The 24,882-nt window shown below is 34.8% G+C and overlaps 1 protein-coding gene across 1 annotated transcript in view; it reads left to right on the forward strand.

Annotated features, from left to right (window-relative positions):
* LOC143222022 (cyclin-dependent kinase 14-like) overlaps nucleotides 1-24,882 on the forward strand; it is a 141,147-nt gene that overhangs the window by 70,476 nt on the left and 45,789 nt on the right. Inside the window, exons 4-5 of the mRNA XM_076447834.1 lie at nucleotides 20,874-21,129; nucleotides 23,846-24,024. Coding sequence (XP_076303949.1) covers nucleotides 20,874-21,129; nucleotides 23,846-24,024 — 435 coding nt within the window. The remainder of the gene's footprint in view (nucleotides 1-20,873; nucleotides 21,130-23,845; nucleotides 24,025-24,882) is intronic.

Consider the following 24,882-nt stretch of genomic DNA (forward strand, 5'->3'; position numbering starts at 1 on the left):
GCTACGCGAGGGTTAACTAGCCATTTTTAATTTAGAAGTGATAAACATTATAACGCATCCACGGCTGAAAAGGCAAGCATTTCGTTGATAGGGTTCGAATCCGAGAATTACGAGTCAAGCGCCCTAGCCACCAGTCTAGTTATCTTCGAAGTAAATTATTTGCCAAATTAAGAAATGTTAACCATAATGGAACTTTTCTGAAATTAATTATTATAATCGAACGACTTAAATGGAATTATATTTTGTTGGTAAATATTATGGGTAAAAAAATAACCTTTACCTTCATGTACTTGTGCAGTCTTCAAAGTCTTGTATTCTCTGTATTTACTTTAAATTGTTACACATTTAACTGTAGCATAGCGGCTTACAAAATGGCACCGAATCTTTTTTTGCTTTTGCTCATAGATCCGTCATCTCTTGACCGATTTGAAATCTATTTATAGTTTTGGACTCAGGAGGTCAAACTCTTTCGATAGATGTATTAGACCTTGCCCAAAGTATCGTAGATTAATTTACAAAGCTCCTGCCTAAAAGAATTTTAAAGTACCGCGGCGATTGAGGATTCCCTCTTGTTTTGCATTTATAGAATGAAATTTTCAGTTGTTGTTTTTTTTAATTTTGTTTTACGTTTCAAACAACAGTGCATATAATTATATAAATGATTACTATCCTTATTAATGGATAATAGATGGACTTTTGTAGCTCTATAAAATAATTTTACAATAATTAATTATCACATTCTACGAAATGATTGCTTTTGAGAACTAGGTGTATTCACACTGTCCATCTCCAATTTTTAGAAGAGATAGACGATAAGAAAGGATCCTGGCCAATACCTCCGCCGTCAATTCGTAGGCTAATCTAATCGAATGGTTGGATTTGACCGTTATCCTTATAACGCACCTTCGGCCTCGAATTGCGCATCGTGATTTATTTTTAATTTATCGCCAAACAACTTGGTCGAACTCGGTTTCTACGTGATTTACGAAGATGTTATTTTAATAAGATATTGCTAATAACCATCATGTTAAAAGATAGCTTTGCTTTCTTCTTATGCAGCTGGCGTGTTTAACCATTCTGAGATAGCTCGTTTTATTTTTAAAAAGTTATAGTAATGAATACGTGAGATCCGAAGATTTAGTTATGAGTTTATTATTTTAAATGTCGCCATTTTTTCATTCGTACCTTGTCCATGCTAACTAACGTTTGTAATAACTGTACATAATAAATCAAGATTTGTGTATGTTGAAGTACAGTAAATAATAAATTAAGACTGAGTCATCCACTAAAACTATAGTGACTGCCAGAAAGTCCTGTTCGACAGACAAACTAATGTAAGCAAAACTGCCTCGGTAAGGTTTAAAATATACAAATGAGCCAGTTACAATTTTAGACCACGCCCAGTCCTTTCTGGAAAATTTCACTTGAATTTAAATTATTCGTTATTTTTTCTATAAGAGAAATTGAAATTTTGCAGTTAGAAATAAAATTTTGGAAAGGAAAAGTAAGAAATACAGACGAACGTGATGTGCCTATTATAATCTACGCCCTTTTAATTTTTTAATGTTATATGTATGTCCATAGTAACTTGTGGTACTTGTGTTATTCGTTAATTTATCGTTATAAAAGTTCCATATATTCGTCGCCCTTATCTAGGGCTCGTGATGGGTGATTTTATACCACCTATAAAGCCAAATAGCGTCAATGAAAACTGTAGCTGTATCAGTACTTAATTAAAATAATTATAATAATTACCCCTACAAGTGCAAACAAAACTTGTTCTAGGTACGTTTCTGGAGAATAACCAAGTTTATTTTATTATTATTATTATTTATTAACCCCATCTTCATGAGTTAGAACAACTTTTAAAAATTCCACTGTTATATTCTCTCCACTACTTTCAGTATAATAAGGTTAACGTAGTAATCTACGGCCATTTTCAAGGAGTTTGAGACCTAAATTGGTTTGAAACAGAACATAAAACTGCCATTACACGTTGATTTCGTCTATGTTTAGCTGATTAGATTGGTGTATCGGTTGTGAAGCTGTTCGGCTGATAAATGGAGTGAAGTATCTGGTGTTCGTGCTTAAACCAGATTATAACTGCACTTTAGAAAGTGAAGTATTTACATATCCCTCTGTCTATCCAATTTTGTTAGGAACTGCGAAATAAAATAATAAGTCGTCGTGTACTTTGAAATTAACCTTTGATGTTTAATTTATTTTACAATATTTGTTGTTGAAGTCAAATTACCGCATAGTTAACAAAATAAACACGCTTATATATGGCAAAGGCGATTCATAAACGACAACGTTTGCTTCAAAGAACCAACATTAAATACTTTCAGGAAAACGTGTTGAATGTAATGTTGTTTACTTTGCTCTATTTCCTTATATTATTATGTTATTGTTTATTAAATTAATACACATACTATAGATCTATATTCGTATTTCTGTATTTTGTATTTATATATATTATGTGCTGATTGAAGTGTTACGAATGTGCATTATTTTTGTAATATTACTCAGAAAAGTTCAATAATTCTATTCGTTTTCTAGTAAAGGCACGATAATATAAAAAAATGTATTATTTTATAGCAAATATGCTATAAGAAATTAAGCTGTTTCTGTGCTATTAAGTGTATAAAGTAGTTGTAAAACGAGTAATTCTGTTTTTATAGTAACTGTTCACCTTGATGTAGCACGTTTATAAAAAATCTCGTACTCATCTGGAAGTTCAAGTTCGATATAGAATAAAAATCAAGAACAAAATTTTAAATGTATAATATGTTTTACGATTTTCTAGATAGTTTTTTTTTTTTTGTCATAGGCATGGTGAAATGCAGGAATGAAAGTAGTATTGTTAAAGTTAGAGATTGGCATTTGTGTAGTGAAACTTTCTCCAGTTTACAGCTTGCCTCGACGTCTGTCGTTAGAAATCAGCGCCGTATTTCGTATGAAATGTCCGTACAAATTCAAGTAGTCACTGAACATGTACAAGTTTCTGTTCACCCCTGTCGGAGAGGCCCGGGTTATTATTATTGTCTGTTAAAATCACTACAATTGACGTACATTTAAAGGTTTTGTGCTGTCTTCAGTTCTCGAAATATCGTTTTTAAAAGGCCTCGGATCGTAATCTGAGGGTCGTAGGTTCGAATCCCTGTCACACCAAGCATGCTTGCCCTTTCAGCTGTGGGGGCGTTATAATGTTACGGTCAATTTCACTATTCGTTGGCAAAGAGTAGTCCAACAGTTGGCGGTGGGTGGTGATGACTAGCTGCCTTCCCTCTAGTCTTACACTGCTAAATTAGGGACGGCTAGCGCAGATAGCCCTCGAGTAACTTTGCGCGAAATTCAAAACAAACAAACCCTCTGGTCTTATACTGCTAAATTAGGGAAGGCTAGCGTGTAGCTTTGCATGCACGAAATTAAAAAAACAAACAAACAATCGTTTTTAAAACTGGTATTCAGAAATCGAACCTTGGCTTAGCTTTAAGCTTACCAAAAAAGCGAGTCATACAACAGATTATACATATTTTTCATCTGCCTTGATAGTTTTTTTTATGTGGTGATATATTTGGTTCGAGTACACAATAATTTAGTATTATTTTCTTTCTAAATATACGTTTCATGTAAAATTGTTTTAAAACGGAATTCAGTTTTCCCCGCGTCTGAAGTAGAAAATCCTTGCAATGTTTATATTTCTTGTTACATTTTATTTTTAATTTCTAACCGTCTAACGCATATTGTGACTAACCCAGTATACAACACAAAATAGCCACTACTCAGTTCAAAACGTCCGAGATGTAGCCATCAATGACCGAGAGCAATATATGAATGTTAAATAAGCAATTAATGATTTCTTTTGGTTAAAGTAGCAATGAAGTACGGACATTTGTTTTGTATTTTAGATTATCTTTTGTTTGTTTTTTGGTATAGAATCAAACCTTATTACTCTGAGATGATGATCCATTATTGAAATGCTATTGTGCTAATCTTATAAGACTGTTTCACTAGATTTTAAATATAATTTTAACATCTGGTTACACTGAGAAAAATGCATAGTTTTTACAGAATTTATGAGGCTTAAAGCTCCCCAGCGTCACAGCAGTATGTCTGCGGACTTACGCCGCTAGAAACCGGGTTTCGATACCTGCGTGGGACAGAGTACATAGAGCCCATTGTGTAGCTTTGTGCTTCATTTCAACTTGCCAACCAACTAAGCAATCGAGGCTTAAAAAGCTATCTGCTAGTTAACCTTTGCGTGAGTAAACTGTTGAAATTAAATTTGATAAAAGTAATTTGATTTGATGTTAAACGAATAAAAAATATTGAAATAGCGCGAGCACGATAAAGCTATTAAATACAGCCTTGTTCAGCCCTGCTAGTTCATTAAGAACATATTGGATAGATAACCTAAATTATCGTTATTAGTAGTTTCATGTTGCACTATAATAAGAATATGGCTAAAGGAATAAGCTTGTTAAAGTTAGCTTCGAACACTTTTTCACATTATGAACAGAATCAGAGTTGTGCAGTGTACAAACAAATGACGTAATACTAACACGTACACAGACGGGAAGCCAACTACAGTAGGGAAGATATATTACTTTAGACTTATAATTAGATCTATAGATCTAAAGGGAGGATGGCAAAGATTCTGTTGAGTGAAATCGTAAGGAGAAGAGCAAGAGGCGGACAGATACTCACTTAGCTCGATGACATTAGAAAATGGATTAGAGATCAGAAGCGTAAATTAGATAAGTTGGTAAGGAATAAAGAACAATAGTAATGGACCTTCAGAACCGGAGAAGGCACCCTGATTGGTTGTTTGATTTAGTGGTCTCTACGGCAAAGTATTTTGAGCTATATTAATGAAGAATTTGATTAATTAACTATGGAGTTGGATATATTATAAGTAATGTATGATGTTAATTTCTTTTACGAACGCCATTATGAAACTAAAGCTAAAGATTTTATATTATTTTAGTTATAAACTAGTAGTGATTGAGTTCTGAATTTCAAAGCTGGGTTCAAATCCTTACGGAACTTCAAAATATTCCCAGCACTTTAAGCTTTGAAGTTGTCATAAAGGTGACAGTCACTACCGTAGCACAGATGGTGGGTGGTAGTGTGCTTCTGATTTCCATCACTTCACAATTAGCTACAGGGGAAAATAGTCTTGGTAGATTTGACGTAAATAAATATGTGATATATGTGTGTGTGTGTGTGTTTTGGCTTGGGAGTCTTGAAACAGCAAATCTTTTTTATATTAACTTAAAGCTTATTTTCATTCCAAAGACTGTAGTTTGTCATATGTTCAGTAGTAATTTCAACCCTAGTATTTTTAGAGATTTAATAAACCCGTTGTAAAGGCAAGAATTCTACTTCATGAAGACATGGTCAGATGGCTAGGGCGTTCGAATCGCCTTGGGGGCTTTATAATGTAATGAACTATCCCACTATTCGCTGGTATAAGAGTAGTCTAAGAGTTTGCGATGGGTGGTAATGACCAGCAGCCTTCCCTCAAGCCTTTCACTGCTAAATTAGGGATGGATAGCGCAGATAGTTGTCGTGTAGCTCTTTGCGTGAAGATTCAAAGAAACCAAACCATTTTATAACTCATGTTGCCCATTCATTTTCTATGTACTACTCCACTCTTTATTATAACACTAAGCTCATCTCTAACTTAATATATTATAATAATAATATAATTTCTGTAGAAATTACGTTAGCTTTTTTGAAGAGATGCTCGTTGAAACAATTCAGTTATAAGCTTCCTAGTAATAGTGATGAATAAATGTAAAATGTGCAATCAACCCAATGCTTTGGATCATGGCGTATGTGTAATATGATTGTTTAGTGGATCGTTTACAATCTTCTTTTGTTGTTTCAGTAAGAAAAACTAAATTACGTATGCTTTTAAGCCAAGAAGATTAAACTGTAATATTTATTGGTAAAATGTTTAGTTTTCGATGTAGTGGAGGAATCTGCGATAATAGAACACTCAGGTTCACTTAGTAGCCGCTGAGATTTTTTCGCTGGATGTCACCGTTCCTTATCATTTATTGAGCACCAGAAAAGATCGCTACCGAAGTGTGTGCTTTTTAACAGTTATCATTTCTATAAAAAGTATCAGAAGGAACATGACTTTATTCGATATGTTACAATAAAATTATACATGTGACACCAACATGGAAAAAAGTTATTATATATATATAAATCAGCAAATATGTTCTTAAACACACTCCTCTCTTTATGCGTTTCTTTTCCATTCATGTTCCTATCTTCGAAATATTTCTATGAATGAAGCGACGAAGGAAGTCCTGTTTTTTTGTGAAATTCTTTCACAAAAAAGAAATCTTTTTTTTACTTAATAAGCTCTTCCTCAGTGTGAACATTCAGCACATACGAAGACTTGCAGATCGATACTGATATCGATAGAAATTGTAGAAATTCCAAAAAAAATGAACAATTTTCTTTGTTTGTACCGTTCAAAAGAAGCATTTTGATATATTCTCTACGATTAACTGTTCAGAACAGACAGAGCGTGACAGACATTTCGCTATTATATATGTAGAAGATTTATTTGAATGAACTGTTTAGAAATAAGTCGATGTCTGGTGCTTGACTCAATCGCAGGATAAAAACTTGTCGCTGAGAAACGCGCACTTTTCCGCCTTAGGGGTGTTGTAATATGACGGTCACTATTCGTTAGTAAAAAGTAGACCCCCGAAAGTACAGAGCTTTTCATGGGATGATTGTTTGATTGTTGAATAATAAATACCTGCAAATGAGTTCTAATTATTGAATTGTAAATACAGTTAAGGTAAATGAATATTCGTTATATAAGTATCGTGTATTTTAGAGCAACTGTCGGTGTGTACTCTGTAGAGGGGTTATATAGAAATAGGAATTATTACGGCATTAAATTACAGCTTTATACAAAGACTTGTACTGTTATTTTGATCTAAAAACTGCTTGTTTGTCTTTGCATTCCTAGTTCTCTAACAGATTCGTGTGAATGCTTCGTTTTAACAGATGTTTATTCTTACTTCAACTAGCTTCTGCAGTCTGCTTCTTACCGTACTGTTAAGCAATTTTAAGTTCAGTTGTCGGTGACGATATAGAAATATTATGATCATTCAAACTGCCTTTATTTTCTGTCCCCGAAAATACTTGTATGTATTTAAATCACCATTAATTGTTTTATTTACCCTTTATTTTTATATTGGTTCTTGCAACCTTAAGGGCTGCTCTTTAATCTAATTAACACGTAACATATAAAAGTTATGGTATTACATAAACTAATAATAATTAACTCATTTTTTGGGAGTCAGATTGCATATCCAGCTTTTGCTTTTGATGAAAATCCAACAGATTCGGTGAAAAGTCTACAAGTGAAAGTGAACTCTCAGTCCATAATGGACTTTCTTTTTGAAACGCTTGTAATACGCTTTAAATGTCTTGATTTAAAACTCTTGCTGGTTTGTTTAAGGAGACTGTTCTTCTCCATTCTTTTTCTCTCGAAAACGCGGAAAAGATGCACAAAATGACCAAAACCTGGTAAAAACTCTGCGAGTATTTTTCAGTAGCATTCATTCTCCAAGAAAATTGTAATAAGACAGGGAAAGTGGATCGGAAGTGAGAAGGTGTAGCAGTCGGCTCGAGAAACTTGGCAGAAATGGTAAAACGATTGCATTATTTCTTGTTAAAAGCAGTCCATTTCATAGACGCGGTCAAGATTTCTACTGTTTCAATTTTGTACATTTAATGCATTAAATTTAATAATAATCTTGAATTTTGTTTTTGTGGAAAGTTGTGCTCTACATCAAGAAGTAAGAAATATTCTAAAAATGTTTAATTGAATGGGATGCCCCAGAACACTTCTGGAAACAAATGCACACTCTCAAAACCTGTACCACAAGAATGTACGACAATAAAACAGCTTATACGAACATCCGAAAAGCCGGTGGATTTAAAGAAAACTTACAAAACATATTTAAAACACACACAGTAACTCGAAAATGGACAACTATCACCTAAATTATAGTTAAAACACACAATGACCCTAATAAAGACAACTATCATATAAGTTATGTAATTAACTTTTTGAACAAAATAAAACAATACTCACACTTATTTTCCTGTATATACACACACACATAAACAAAAATTAAAGGTAAAACACAAACACACACAGGACATGTTACAAGTGAAATAACCTCAACACATATTTCAATAGCAATAAATCAAACCAAAAATAAAGCACCTGGTGAAATTGGCATACAAACCATCTAACTCAAAGAAATGCGCTCAGCTAATGCTTGAATATTTTGTGGTACTTCTTAGTATCCCACTAACATCATGTTACATTTTTTCGAATATTTTCATCTTGCCCGACTGTGAAGGTAGAAATCTAGATACTAGATGAAATATGCACGTGGAGAGAAATTCAAAATTACCCATATTTCTATTTTCCTGTTCCATTCTTTTTTTTTTAATTTGCTCAAAAATCAACTAAATATCTTGTTAAATAAAAAATTATGTGATGTTCGGAGTCGTAATCCAAGCCAACTGTGCGACTGGAGCGTTGGTACAGAAATTCAATGCTCATACAATGGTTCTAAGAAAGTACTCTGTCAGATTTAGTATGATTTGTAATCCGTATTTTGATTGTTCTTGACCCGCCATGTAAAAAAACAAACAAAAACTCCACTAATATTTTTGAATAAATGGATGAAATGTGATGCAATATTCCATCTAGAAACACTAAATTTTTTGTTCTAGACGCAGATGTAATTTGAAAACTTTAAATACAGATATTGTATATTAAATAGCATAAAGTAATTTTAAAAAGCAGTGTGTAATATCATTGTGTACAAGTTGAATATGTTATATTAAAACGAATCCAGCTTCATGCCATACTTACTGTTCATACTCATTATAAAAACTATCGACTAACCATACAACCTAGTTTTCATTGCAAAAGGTTCTGGCACGAGATTGTTATGTCCAAAGCTCACCATCCACTTCTACTGTTTCAATAATCCGTCTGGTATGTAAAGGTAACGATATCCCAGCATCTGTTTCAGTGATTCAATCGCACAGAACTTCATAGGTGTTGCGTGAGTACCCATTTCATTTTCCAACTTCTTAAGGTATGCAAAGTTGAATAAGTCGTGAAAGCAACATCTGAGCACGTGATATTTGTCGCTTTTCCAGATGGAGATTATTCTTGATTGTATTGAGCAACTTGCCTGGGTATGTGCTTGCGGATTCCCACCTGTTACAAAACTCCGTAACCTGTTTACCTGAGCTGGCGTATGACCTGTTGCAAATCTCTTCATGGATATTCTTTATACTTAAAATTGATTCATAATGCTTTGTTTTCCAGTGCTTTTAAGTACACTGTATATTTCATTTTTGTAAATTCAAAATCCTTCATATGAACATATCTTTACAATATTCGAAATGGACATAAAATCCACTGCAAAAAGAATAATCAGCACAACAACAAAGCAAATTTCATATCATGTCCCGAGATATTTTTCATCATAAAGACACTTAATATGCGAGTGGCGTACAAGGCAAGCATCTTCATTACAGTGAAAAATAGTTATATATTTTTGGCGAAGTCATAATTGCTTTTTCATTTGAGTATATGAATACAGTGGTACCTCGGTTCTTGAACTTAATCCGTTACAGACCTCCAAAAATTACGCATTATGAAGTATTTCAAGTAAAAATATTGCTTATTTATACCTGTATAATAATACCTACATGCATAAAGTCAACCACAAAAACTATAAACACAAAAAACAATAAATGTAAATTTAACTGCACTTTACTTGTGCTGAGGAGAGCTGATGGCGTAAGTGAAAGGTTGTGAGGAACGTGGAGAGTAGGAAGGTTATTATTGTTTGGAATGGGAGTCACCTGACGTTTTAATGGAAGGTAACTTTCCTTCTGGGTTTTTTCTCTTTTCTGTCTCTTTGCACCGCTACAACCTGCTTGAGACTCACTGGACCTATTTCTCACTAAAACTTGTCTAATGAGGTTTGTTTCTGCCTACATTTTAACATGTTTCTGAAGTAAGACATAGCACTGTCATTGAAAGGGTTTATGTTGCGGTTTGCTACAGCTTTGTCAAGGTGGAATTTTTCCACAAAACTTTGTAACTCTCCCCATTTTCCACACATTTCCTTGATTAGTGAACTAGAAACATCCTTCCTTTCCTCATCTGAAGACACTTCCTCAGTTGCCTTCTTTTGTTGTTTCTTCTGAAGGTCTTGGAGTTCTTCCGTGGTGAGCTCAGTGTTGTGGTCTTCCACCATCTCTTCCACATCATCACCACTCACATTCAAGCCCATACGCTTGCCTTGTGAGACAATATTCTCGACAATAGGCTCACCTCAAAGCCTTCAAAATCTCTATCTGATACTGAGTCTGGCCACAATTTCTTCCAGGCTGAGTACATGGTCCTCAAAGACACTTCCCTCCTGACTTTGTCTATGATCCTCAAGCAATGGAGGATATCAAAGTAATTTTTCCAGAATTCTCTGAGGGTTAACTCTGTGTCATAGGTCACTTCAAAGCACCTTTAAAACAGTGCTTTAGTGTAGAGTTTCTTAAAGTTCGATGTAACCTGCTGGTCCATGGGCTGAATGAGAGGAGTCGTGTTAGGGGGCAAGAGCTTCACCGAAATGAAACTGTATTCCTCCACCAACCCGTCTTCCAAGTCTTGTGGGTGAGCAGGTGCATTGTCCATCACAAGAAGGACCTTGAGTGGCAACTGTTTTTTCCGTGAGGAAATTCTTTACACTTGGGGCAAACACTTCATGGACCCACTCCACAAAAAATTGCCTGGTTACCCATGCTTTACTATTAGCCCTCCACATGACATTTAGTTTACTTTTCAGGACATTATTTTTCTTAAAAACCCTCGGGTTCTCAGAATGGTACAGAAGCAAAGGCTTAAGTTTTAAGTCCCCACTTGCATTACTACATAACAATAGTGTTAGCTTGTTCTTCATTGGCTTGTGCCCTAGCAGTGACTTCTCCTCCTTGGTGATGTAGGTCCTTTTTGGCATTTTCTTCTAAAAGAGGCCTGTTTCATCACAGTTGAACACTCGTTGCGGAATAAAACCCTCAGCTTCTACATAGTCCTTAAATTCCCAAACAAATTTATCAGCAGCGTCTTTGTTAGAACTGGCACCCTCCCCATGTCTCACTACACTATGTATGCCACTGCTCTTCCTAAATTTTTCAAACCACCCCTACTAGCCTTAAAGGCATCACTTGTATCAGCACTCGTTCCAGGGGTGTTTTTCAGGAGGTCAGCATGCAACTGCTTTGCTTTCTCACAAATGATGGTCTCAGAAATGCTATCACCAGGTAACTGTTTTTCGTTTACCCAAATCAATAACAGTTTTTCTACCTCTTCCATTGTTTGTGATCTTTGTTTCGTAAGCACTGATACTCCTTTTGCAACATCAGCTCCTTTGATGACCTCTTTATTTTTCAGTATGGTGCAGACTGTAGACTTCGCCATACCAAACTGTGTGGCAAGGTCAGACACGCGAACACCACTCTCATACTTCGCTATGAGATCTTTTTTCACCTCTATTGTGGCTCTAACAACTTTTCTTTTTGGTTTGCTGCTTTCATTATCCTTCTTTGATCCCATTGTGGCTTATTTAATCAGAATATTTAGAAAAAAACAAAAAGAAAAACGAGAACGTTCACAGCAGATTTTAGCGGGGATGTGGATTGAGCGACAGGTGCAGGTAAAATGTTTTGAGCAAGCTTGGCGTGGGCCGAAAATTGTCGAAGGGTTGTTCGGGTCATCAGTCGGGTTATTTCGGGCGTTCGGGCCACGACAGCTTGGTTCGGAAACCGAGTTTATGTTCGATAATCGAGACATTTTTTTCTGAAACAATATGTTCGAGAACCGAGGTACCACTGTATTTTGCATCGGAAATAACTATTACATGGTCTTCCCCAAAACAGTCTATTATTCGGTGGCATCGCTGTACCTGCCAATGCCAAACAATGTTAAAATGTTGTTCTAATCTGTCCCATTCCACCGCGAATTTATATTGGCAGTTTTTGTTGTGCGACTTATCGTTTTGATATAGCATGTATGTACTCGAATAACAGCAATTATTGCATATAGAATTGTATCCTATAGTAATAAAATATATTTGTTCTATATGTATAATTATAGAACATATAGAATAATGAAAATGTGATGAAGCAGTTTTATTTCTAAGTTTGATGTTTCTTTAATCTCTATTATAACAATGCTTTCCTTATGTGTACGTAGGTATAATTATTCTTTCTATAGATATTTTCTTTGTTGATTCTGAATATAATTATTCTTCCCTTCGTAGATATTATTGTTTATTTATATCTATAGATGTATAGATTTTTCGTTTCTAAATATATAACGATTAATACATTTTAATTATAGAGGTTACATAGGTTTCATGTATAATTTCTTTGTGTGTTTCAGAGTAGCGTGTTTTGTGTGGGGAGGGGTGAGAAAATTGAAACTGATTTGCCAGCATATATTTAAGAAAAACTGAACATTTTATTGAATGTTACTAGGTGTCGACTGTAAGAGTACATTAATCAAAATTATTGTACAGGGGTGAGAATTTAAAAGATCTAGACAAACTCAGTGCGATCAACTTTAGTTTCAAACAAGACTGGTTATTATAAAGAATTCGTTTTATTGTATTAAACGTTGTTACTACAAAGAACACAGACATATTACGAACAATATTTCATTAGGGTAACATAAATATTCACAACGCATAATATTTTATTGTTACGTGTAATAAGGATGAGTTGTAACAGGCATTCGTGGTCCATAATATTTTATTTTTACGTGTAATAAGGATGAGATGTAATAGATGTTCACAGCCCGGGATCAAATATTTAGTTTTGAAATTTTCTTGTTCCTTTTAAATTCATCCTAGGACGATACAATTCTTTAAAACATTTTATTTTATATTGTTTTAAGCAATAAAACAACTGTGGTTTCACGGTTGAGTATGTATCAATTACGTCTTGCTATTACTCCTCATTTTAGTAGACGGTTTTGGGAATGTTCTGTAATTTGAATTGAAAACTTGGTTTGACATTAGATACTAGATTTCCTGTATGAATATACATAACGATAACTTCGTTGGGACTAAATATGTACAGTTGACGTTATAAGTGTATTAAAATATAAACAATTTTGTGTTGTTGGTTTTTACGTTCTTAACAACATTTTGACTAAATGCATAAACTCTTTATTCAGGTGATGTAAAACTAGGATAAGAAACCACGTGATAATCTGGACTGATGATTTTTTATATTGTTATAATGTGAAATAACTGGTACTTTTGTGTATTGTCATAGTCAGTAATAAAATTAAGACAGCTGTACTGGTGTTTAGACTGTATGACAGCTGTACGTCTGTACTCTATCAAGGTGAGATACATCAAGATAATCAGAATATCTTTGTTGACTTCAGATAGTTATGCTTGTTAGTATATGTTGCGTGATAAAACTGTTTCACTTGTATCGTAGAAAGGGGCATACATTTAAGATAATTAGAATATCCTAGTCGGCTTTGGGCAGCTATGCTGAAGGCGATATACATTCAAGATAATCAGAATATCCTAGTCGGCTTTGGGCAGCTATGCTGAAGGCGATATACATTCAAGATAATCAGAATATCCTAGTCTGTTTTGGGCAGCTATGCTGAAGGCAATATACATTCAAGATAATCAGAATATCCTAGTCGGCTTTGGGCAGCTATGCTGACAGCATAAGCTATATGACAAAGTTTTAGTAAAGCAAGATTTAGGCAAGAAAATCAGATTACAGCTATATCCTTTATCCTTTATGGCTTCATTTTGAAATTTTAAGGCTTGTTTACAAGTTATTTTTATTTTCCGAGGTGTTTTTTTTCTTCACCGATAACTTAATTTTGTACAAAAACTATTACGTTGTGTTATGTTTTTGAATCTGTTTTTTATTTCTTGTTGTCGATTTGTTTGAATTTTAAACTTATACTAGCTTTTTCCGATATAAATAAATAAGCACGTAGTAATAATCACTGTCGACTTTGATGCTTCGTGTTAGTGTGTTATTTGTACTTATCGTTTTGAAGCCTTTCTGTGGTAAATAGGTCTTACGTTTGGTGTTTTATATCATAAACTAGATCATTTGTAGTTCTCGTGTTACCTTACTTCTCACACATGGCACTTGTTAAGGCAGTGTAACCATCTTGAACCAAACGCAAAACCATTTTGCGTCTTTTTTTTTTTTTTTTGTCTGTCAGAGAAAGAACTTGACAAACATATTTGAAACTAATATTAATTTGGTTATCAGAGACGGATGCTGTGACGTAAGTCAAGCACGAGCCTGGGCCTAGCGGTTGAAGCGTTGGACTCGCAATATTTCGGTCGCGAATTCGAATTCCCGTCATCGAACATACTTGCTTTTTCAGCCGATAGGATGTTATAAAATTACACTCAATCCCACTATTCTTGGATGAAAGAATAGCCCAATAGTTGGCGGTTGGGTTGACTAGGTGCCTTTTTTTCTGGTCTATCATTGCAAAGTTAGGGACGACTACCTGGAGTAGCTTTGCGCGAAATTCAAAACAAATTAACGCGAACCTCGACTTTTATGATCCAACCAGTAACCACGTGTACAAGGCAATACCGAAGGGTATAAATACACTGAATAATGTACCACAGCCATATATATATATATATCGTAAATTTTGTAATAATCATCTGTTTTTAAATATTTTCCATAAAATTATATTTCTTAACTAATTTAAATTGTGTCAACATTCTTATTAATTATTGAATGCGATGTTACTAGAAAACAGATTAGTTTACTGCAGGGTTTTGTGTAATGTAGTTTTTTATACGGTCTTTATTTGTGTGAATGTGTTTTCTTGAAGGAAGTGTACTGGCGGTTTTCTGCTGTGCGGGTTTTATTTAAAGATAAGACGAGAGTTGTTGGTCCAAATTAAAAGGATATGTTACGTGGTAAAATCATGTATTTTTAAACAGTCGATTACCAGGTCAACGTATGTATCTAAACCATTACTTGGTAAAGTCTCGTTGGTTGTGTCACTTTGTAACTGTTGAACTAATTGTCACTAACTAAACCTGACATTTACTGGGACCCTCTAAGGCAGGGGTTCTTAACCAGGGGTGCCCGCACCCCTATGGGGTGCGAAGATGATTCCCAAGGGGTGCGAGGATGCCCATGAATAATTAAAGCAAATCTATATTTTTACATAAGAGTATGCTTTATATTTTTATATTTAAGTTTCCAGGGGGTGCGAGAAATGATTACTGATTTGAAAGGGGTGCAAACACTGAAAAAGGTTAAGAACCACTGCTCTAAGGTGTTATATGTCCTCCCTGTGGCGTTGAGCGAGTTCTTCAGCTAGTACGTATATATGTCTGTGGGCGTGTGTCAAGATACACGGTCCATACGACCTACAGGACACTGCGTTATGAACATGAGTGATAGTTTAGCGATTTTCCACTTCCTGTTGCTTGGGTTGTGGTAACGGTAACTATCACATATTTTTAGTTCATATGCTCTGCTGGAACCTTACTTCACATACCAAATTTCAGCATTATATGTTAAAAAATACAAGAGATATTAATTCTCCAGTTTGGGTTGAATTTCTTCCTTTTTATTTTTCTTTGCACCAAACGTACGGAAAAGTTATTTGAAAAACAACAACAAATGCATTTAACTCTCATAGTTTTTTGTTTTGTTTTTTCAAATTTACCACACTGATGAATCTTTATAACTTAACATTAGGTGTCATATTTGATCTAAATATAAGCCAAATGTGCAAAGTTATTCAACAAAAACCTCTCAACTCTGAAAAAAGAACAACTACGCATGCCTACACTAGATTAGCAGTTTCTAGCTCACGTTTTCAAAAGAAGTATTCGTTAAAATTTATAAAATTCTCCTAATTAAAAAGCATTTAGCGTCGTCTGCTATTAGCCTGAGCAATTAGCGTAAATAATTATGCTTGATACTATTAGTTGGTAAAAGAATAGCCTAAAGTTAACAGTGGGTGATGATTACCAACTGCCTTCCATCTAGTCTTTCCCTGTTAAATTAGAGACGTCTTGTGCAGATAGACCTTGTGTAGCTTTTCGCGAAATTCAAAACAAACAAATATTAGTTAGCCAGGACGCATTTTTTGTTTAACTTCGGGTATGATGGTGGTTAAAATAAAATACGTGGCCTAATTAACCAATGATTGAATAAATATTTGTTATAAAAATTCTTAGTGCTATAAGTATAGCTACCAGTTTAGCCGCCAATTTTGATTTCATTCCTTTTAATCCTTTTATGACCACACTTTTTTACATCTAAGGTGTTTTTTATTAGACATATATATATAAAGTAGAGTTGTCGGTCTGTCTGTTATTTGTCATGGACTTCAACGCTTTTGTGACGAACTGGCTGTTTGAGTTGATAATCAGTTAGACAAACGTCTAACACTGAATGTCTCATGCGTAGCACCGTTACCTTTACGAATCGTTTATATTTAGTAGACCTACTTGCATATGACGCTCAGGCACCTCGTACCGCCGTCCCCGTGAAGTCAACAGAATAAAACGGCTTGGGTACCCTTGCTAGTATATGTGTATGTCTGCCTGTGTAAGTTATTTTTTTCTGCGTGAGATTTGTTTCTCTACAGCAACAATAAATCTATTAACTAGATAAGAAAGCAGAAAATGTTATATTGTAATGTTTTTAATTCCTTAACAGCTAATAAAGATAAATATATAAATTGTAAATACGTTATTTATTACCAGACACGTGGGAATTTTGTTTTCCTTTCAAGAAAGAAACAATACCAAACGCACGTGACCTATTGCAAGTCAATTTTTACATGCAGTTTACGTAATCAGAAATATTTACTATTAATTTGTACTTGTAATATTTGAAATTGCAAGTTTCTCACATACTGCACTTCTGGTGGCTAGTTTCAATGAAAGGAGAACATGTGGACATAGTGATGAAGAATTTGGGAAAAAAGTAATATTTGTTTTATTACACGCTTAGGGTCAAACTACGATTCTCAGCTATTGCCGGTTTTAGATATGTACATCTTAATACTTGTATGTTACTTTCTGTTATATGGTGATAATTGCCTGATAAATTATACTCGACGGTACGTTAAATCGAATGTTATCTATATAAATAAACGTCAATGTATGCGTGTGTGTGTTTGTTCCTTATACGTCTCCTTATTTTTTGATTAATCAGTGTTTCGTGGCAAAATAAAATACTTCAGTCTAAACTGCAGATCCGTTTATTACTCGTTATCTGAAGGCCGCGGGTTCGAATCCTCGTCACACTAAACATGCTCGCTCTTTCAGTCATGGGAGCGTTATAAATTATGATCAATCCCACTATTCGTTAGTAAAAGAATAGCCCAAGAATTGGTGGTGAGCGGTGATGAGTAGCTGCCTTCCCTCTAGTCTAACACTGCTAAATTAGGGACGGCTAGCGAAGATAGCCTTCGTATAGCTTTGCGCGAAATTCAAAAACAAACAAACTGTTTATTACTGGTGAGAACCAAAACGCTTGTATGCCCACCACTGTGTGTGTGTCCGTGTCCACCACTCTGTATGTACGTGTCGTGTGCTGCTGTTCTATATCCGTCGTAATAATCGTCGTACTATAATAGACTGGTTGTTAGACTGGTCAGCGTAGAGAAAACACTGATACCAGAGCGCATTCTGAAATTAAAGATTGGTTCACCAGTAATGTTGGATGTATCCTAAATCTGTTTATATTGTGAGGAGGATGAACAACAAGCAATGGGATACGTCAATAATCTTTAGTTTAGATTGTGTATTTTTTTCTTTTGAAATTTTTAGGCGTTTTTCAAGAAAATATTATGTTCTTGCAGTGTATAGCAAGAACCTCGCCATTCTGAACGCGCTCATATAGAAAATAGAACACCTGGATAACGTGTTGCAGCTGTCAAAAATGAAATGTTATAAAAATTTAATATTTTTTTAAATAAATGTTCTTAAAAGTAAGTTCATTTTGTTTTTAAATACTTGTTTCAAGTAATTTGGACACCTGTATAGGGAAAAGGTAGTTCAGGTTGTATATAGGTATATATTTAGTGTGGAAGAGCAATGAACTGTATACTCGACTAGAACGGTGGCTCTCGGACCCCAAGTGGGACAGCAGTAAGTCTTCGTATTTACAGTGCTAAAATCCTAGGTTTGATTCTTTCGGTGGACACAGCAGATAGCCCGATGAGGCTTTGCTATGAGAAAAACACACAGAGAGAAATATTACGTCCTCGGACCACCTCCTGGTCCTACCAACCGCTTTCGATTAAAAGCGTCAAAATATCATCAGAACTAACAAAATAAACAGCGCTGTTTTTGATGATACTTGTAATGTGAACCAACATTAACTATATGGAAGACGTACAAGAACCACCAGTGGTCTCCGGACTACACTTTAAGAACCACCGCACTAGAACATTATAAATAATACAAATAACGTGATGCATCACTACAAGGATAATATCCATGAAATGTTGTAAAGGATACGGATGAAGGAAATTACTTGTGGGAAAAAAAAACGTTGGGGCAGCCTAGAAATTACACAAAACAATTATATTACACAAACTGAGGAACCGTAGTGAGCAATAAACGCGTAAAAATAGACATACGTGTGAAACATAGCCACACACACACACACAGACGTATAAAATATGGACAAACACACAAGTCATGTACAAACTAGAAGTGAGCAAACACTACTTTCAGAATCAAGCTGTGGAATGTACATGAAGAGATGAGTCAGGACAAGAAATAGAAATAAAAATTAGATAGATATATCGTTGCAAATAAAGTACCATAACAGAGTAAATGATATACATCAAAAACGTATTGTGGTAAGCTGTTATGAAGACCCCAGGAGAGACTAAATAATAAATATGAAGAACCAGAAAAGAGCAGTGTGGACACACGAGATCTGAGGTAGAACGGTGAGACATGTAAATAGTAATGACACTGCATGCTTGGCTGAATATTGTCCAAAACAGAATAGTAAAAGCGTATTTATAACATAAATAAATCAAATGTGTTGCAGTGTATAGCAAGAACCTCGCCATTCTGAACGCGCACATATAGAAAATAGAACACCTGGATAACGTGTTGCAGTGTTAAGCAAAAAACAGAATATTAAGCACGCGCAGATAGGAAACAGAATATCTGGATAACGTGTCCCAGTGTTCAAAGAGAAACACAGCGTACAGAACACGCACATATAGGAAATAAAATACCTGGAGAACGTGTTGCAGTATTCAGCGAGAACCACAGCATAACTGAATACGCACATACACTGTATAGGAAATTGAATATGAATACCTGGATAACGTGTTACAGTGTTCAACAAGGACCACAGCACATGAAACTTATATAACAATTAAGACACTAGAATAATGTGATGCAATATATAGCAAGATACAAAGCATGCCAAACAAATTTTTACAGCAAAGAAAGAGTAGGTTTTGAGATATCTGTTGTATGAATTTTTGTAGCTGTTGCGCATTCTTATATGTGGCATTTCTTCTTTCTCTTCAGCCTTTAAGGGATTCTTTGCAATAAACTATGTTGGTACGTATTTATTTAATGAATATCGAAGTCTCATGGGCTGCAATTGTATTCATGGTTTATGTCGCCTGTATTTTTCTCCTCTTTACGTTTTTAAACCATGGCCAGGTGGTTAGGGTACTCTACTTGCAATTTGAGGGTCGCGAGCTCGAATCCTCGTTCCACCAAATATGCTCGCCCTTTCAGGCGTGAGGTCGTTACATTTTGACGGCAATCCCATTACTTATTGATAAATGAGTATCCCAATAGTTTGCGATGGGTAGCGATAACTAACTGCCTTCCCTTCAGTCTTGCAATGCTAATTAGGGATGGCTATCTGCGATAGCCATCGTGTAGCTTTGCGCGAAATTCAAAACAAACCAAACTTGATCAGATGTCTCTATATCACTCCAAACTTGCTTGGTTTCAGATGTTAAGTAGCGGGCCCCATTACACATTACTTCTAAACATTTGCATTTTCAATCGTAACGCCTACTTTCATTGATATTCCATCAAAATAGTCTAGCAGACGTTGGACTAAAGGAGACACGTGAAAGTGTTGAAACTAGTATCCATATAAATTTGACGTTACTCCGTAATGGTCGATTGATAACTTTATGTTGATCACTATTTTCTATATAATTTAGCATGTTGTGTAACCATATACAAAGCTGTTGTATTAGAATGACTGGCTATCTCTGATTCTTACTGTATTACTGAGTACTTTTATATTTAAAAACAAGAAAAATTGCTATATTCCTGGTATCGGTGACTTATTTCTAACGTGCACAAACCCCTAGTCCCTTGAATAATTGCATAAATTACTTCGTGCGGAGAATATTGTTAGTCTGTCTCACATGTATGACTTTCGGCGTCCTCCACAAATATGACTGGTTACCGCTTGTTTTCCCATAAAAAAGGTTTTATATGCTTGTTTACCATTTATTTATGTATAAATTTATTTATTCCACCTAAATCTAGTAGAGGGTTTAATTTCAAAATTAATGTCACAGTTTTGCCTAAACGCTTGTAAAAGCGTCTTTTCCTCAGAACACCACAGTGACACGGGGAAGCGCTAAAGCTCCTGACGAAAAGGGTTACAAAATGCTCTGTTTTGATCGACATAATTCATTAATTATAATGAATATTTTCAAGGTTGCTTATGGTGTTGACTTTTTTGTTTTTGTGTAGAATGTTGCTGTAACCAAGGTGACTTTGAATGGCCTAGACGATGGCCGAAGAGAAGTACTTTGTCCACCGTCAACCACTACTCTAAGTAGTCAGCTTTCAGACACCGTGGACAATGGTTGTGCTCGAGAGTTGAATGGTAATATTCTTGTGGAGGACACCATCTTTTCTGGACAGATTCCTCCTCCACCTCCACCACCAAGGACCAGCTCCAGTCAAAATCACTTGGACACCTATCTCAAAAAGCTTAGTAAATCAAGTAAGTTGTATAAAAATTATAAGATGTAATGAGCTAATACATATGAAACACATTAGTTTTAAAGTTTTTATCTTTACTGTCTTTTCATTAAACAGGGTTTTACAGAAAAATCCACTTTTTATCTCTGAGAAAAAGACATCCTTAATTACACAAGTATCACGATATAACACTTCTATAAGAAACAGATGGAGATACTAACAAAAATCCGTTCAGCTTTTGACCTTCAGGTTAAATATCACGATATATCACTTTTATATGAAACAGGGAAAGATGTTAAAGTAATCCATTCAGCTTTTGATCTTAACGTTAAGTTTTACGATATATAACTTCTATATGAAACAGATGAACATGTTAAAGTAATCCATTCGACTTCTGATTTTAACGTTTATTATGTATTGAACAAACATCAGTTCTTCCCTTACTACTGTTTTCGGGTTAATTTAACAGATAAAGACGTTTCGAATACAGCTCTTTACTATAAACTTCATGTAATGTGTACCAAACATATCGTAGAACGACAGACGATCTTGTCGTATATCGACAAGGGTAGAAATATTTATACTGTACTTTAAACTTTAACATAACTGTTGCGTTGTTTTAGGGAATTTACTTACAAAGCAGCATATACTGAGTTAGGTTTATGATTGGTGAGTGGATGATACCCGGGTTTTTTCTTCTTTTTTTTTTGAAGAATTACATGTTTGACGTCTGTGAGAAAGAAAACAACATAAAGAAGAAACTTTCGTTGAACCAAATGCTAACTTCCCACAGTTTTGTAATAATCCGTTTGTAGAATCTGTAAAGTTTTGTACGGTATCCATCAATGGCTTCTATTATAATCCCTCTAAATGCCTGCAACACGAAGCATGATATTATGTGTCTTTATGATTCTTGTAAAAAGTAGCGTGGCTTTAGTTGACTTTGCTTTTTCGAAGTTCTCATAATTCGTGAGATCACGTACAGAAAACTTGGAGTTATTATCTAGAAGCTAAAATCTAATCATGCCTATTGTGACGTGTGGTAGTGTCTTATTGTATCGCATTGTGGTAATCCAGTCATGCATACCAAATAAGATGTAACTATTTATTAATCTAATCATGCCTATTGTGACGTGTGGTAGTGTCTTATTGTATCGCATTGTGGTAATCCAGTCATGCATACCAAATAAGATGTAACTATTTATTAATCTAATCATGCCTATTGTGACGTGTGGTAGTGTCTTATTGTATCGCATTGTGGTAATCCAGTCATGCATACCAAATAAGATGTAACTATTTATTAATCTAATCATGCCTATTGTGACGTGTGGTAGTGTCTTATTGTATCGTATTGTGGTAATCCAGTCATGCATACCAAATAAGATGTAACTATTTATTAATCTAATCATGCCTATTGTGACGTGTGGTAGTGTCTTATTGTATCGTATTGTGGTAATCCAGTCATGCATACCAAATAAGATGTAACTATTTATTAATCTAATCATGCCTATTGTGACGTGTGGTAGTGTCTTATTGTATCGTATTGTGGTAATCCAGTCATGCATACCAAATAAGATGTAACTATTTATTAATCTAATCATGCCTATTGTGACGTGTGGTAGTGTCTTATTGTATCGCATTGTGGTAATCCAGTCATGCATACCAAATAAGATGTAACTATTTATTAATCTAATCATGCCTATTGTGACGTGTGGTAGTGTCTTATTGTATCGTATTGTGGTAATCCAGTCATGCATACCAAATAAGATGTAACTATTTATTAATCTAATCATGCCTATTGTGACGTGTGGTAGTGTCTTATTGTATCGTATTGTGGTAATCCAGTCATGCATACCAAATAAGATGTAACTATTTATTAATCTAATCATGCCTATTGTGACGTGTGGTAGTGTCTTATTGTATCGTATTGTGGTAATCCAGTCATGCATACCAAATAAGATGTAACTATTTATTAAACTCGAGCTTCTTTTTTTTTCCAGAGTGTAAAATATTACGCATGATAAGTTGTAATTTCTTAAAACATTTAGGCGCTAAAACCTTTTAATGAACTGTAGTTTCAAATATACGTTTTGGTAATAAATTTTACACGGAGAAAAAGGTCGTACAACAGGAGAAAGCGTATACCAACAAAATTTTTATGTCCAGTTTCATGAACTTTTAAACCCATTATTACTTGTGTTTCCATGTGTTAAAATATATCTAAATTATAGTGGATATTACTTTAGTATGTATTCACGAAGGCTAGCTGGTGGATTGTGTTTTGAATTATAGTGGATATTACTTTAATATATACTCAAGAAGATTAGCCGATTGATTGTTTAATGACCTATAGTCTTAGATTTACTTTTTGCTAATGCATTATATACTGTGCAACTGGGAAAAGTGTATACTAACGTATATTTCATGGCTATTTTCATATACTTCTTAACTCTTCATTAATTATGTTTTCATACATAACATTTATAACCGTCACAACTGATTAAGTAATATAGAATGGAACAACATCTCACGCATCTTGAAGGATTTTTCTAGTTATTTCAGTTTTGTTTTTGTACACGTGGTTAAATAAGAGTACTTCCTGTGTCGAAATGATTTCATGTCTTCTGTTAATATTACAATTCTTTATGTAAAAATCATAAAGCGTTTTCGCAGGAAAAATTATGTGAGAAATGTAAACGTGATAAGAGTGATATGTAAGTGAACTTTCATTTTGTAAGGTCAACATTCTCCCGTGAAAAGGCAGTGGTCAGCGGGAGAATACCATGTACCGCATGAGGAACTAAACAAAACCAGCGAGACAGAAGTTCGTATGAGAAAACCACCTAGACCAAAATCCGAGGTGATATTCAACGGTGATCGTGTCAGGTGTCAGCGCTACTCCGGTCTTGGTTTTACGGTAAGTGTTTTGACCCTGAAGAAGGGCGTGATTAACGTGCTGGACTGTAAACCTTGAGCATTAGTAGTTCACATCCTGTTCCCGCTAAATACGCTTCGCACTTTGGAGCCAGGAGTATATTGTAAGACTAAAGTAGCTCCAGAAATAGCTGTAGCTACTGTTGCTAGGCAACATTCTCTTACCGTTAACTTTGTGCAACAGTCAAACAAAATAATTTTAGATTTATCTTTACAAGTGAAATCCGAGCTCTAACCAACGTGTGGGTAATAAATACAATGGTTTGTTTGTCTGTTGTGTGTTTGTTTTTATTTTCGTGCAAAATTACACGAAGGCTATCTACGCTAACTGTCGCTAATTTAGTAGTGTAAGACTAGAGGGAACGCAACTATTCATTATCACCCACTGCCAACTTTTGAACTGCTCTTTTACCAACGAATAGTAGGATTGACGGTCACATTATGACGCCCCTACGGCTGAAAGGTCGAGTATGTTTGGTATTGAGTGATTTATGTATTGAACTTCTTGTATTTGAAATGATCCTCAAAACATGTGCTTTAAAATCTCCCATTTAAAATGTTTGTAAGAAATGTCATAAATGTAGGTTGTAGACAATGTCAATTTTATGTTTTATGTTTTTTTTTAAATAGATTTGCAGAGTATTATGTAACTTGATCTATTCATGATTTATATTTTGTAAGCCTTGGCAGTAAAAGTAAGTCTCAATTGCCATCTTTGCTCGAGTGCAGTCAAATGTTTCCAGCCTTTTTAAAAACTGCCGAAAGAAATTTAGTAACAGCTGGAAAATTTAAAAAGTTAAAACTCTGTACACAAGATAACAAGGTCTTAATTCATCGTCTT

This window comes from Tachypleus tridentatus, chromosome 8, assembly GCF_004210375.1.
Source record: "Tachypleus tridentatus isolate NWPU-2018 chromosome 8, ASM421037v1, whole genome shotgun sequence".
NCBI classification, from domain to species: Eukaryota; Metazoa; Arthropoda; class Merostomata; order Xiphosura; family Limulidae; genus Tachypleus; species Tachypleus tridentatus.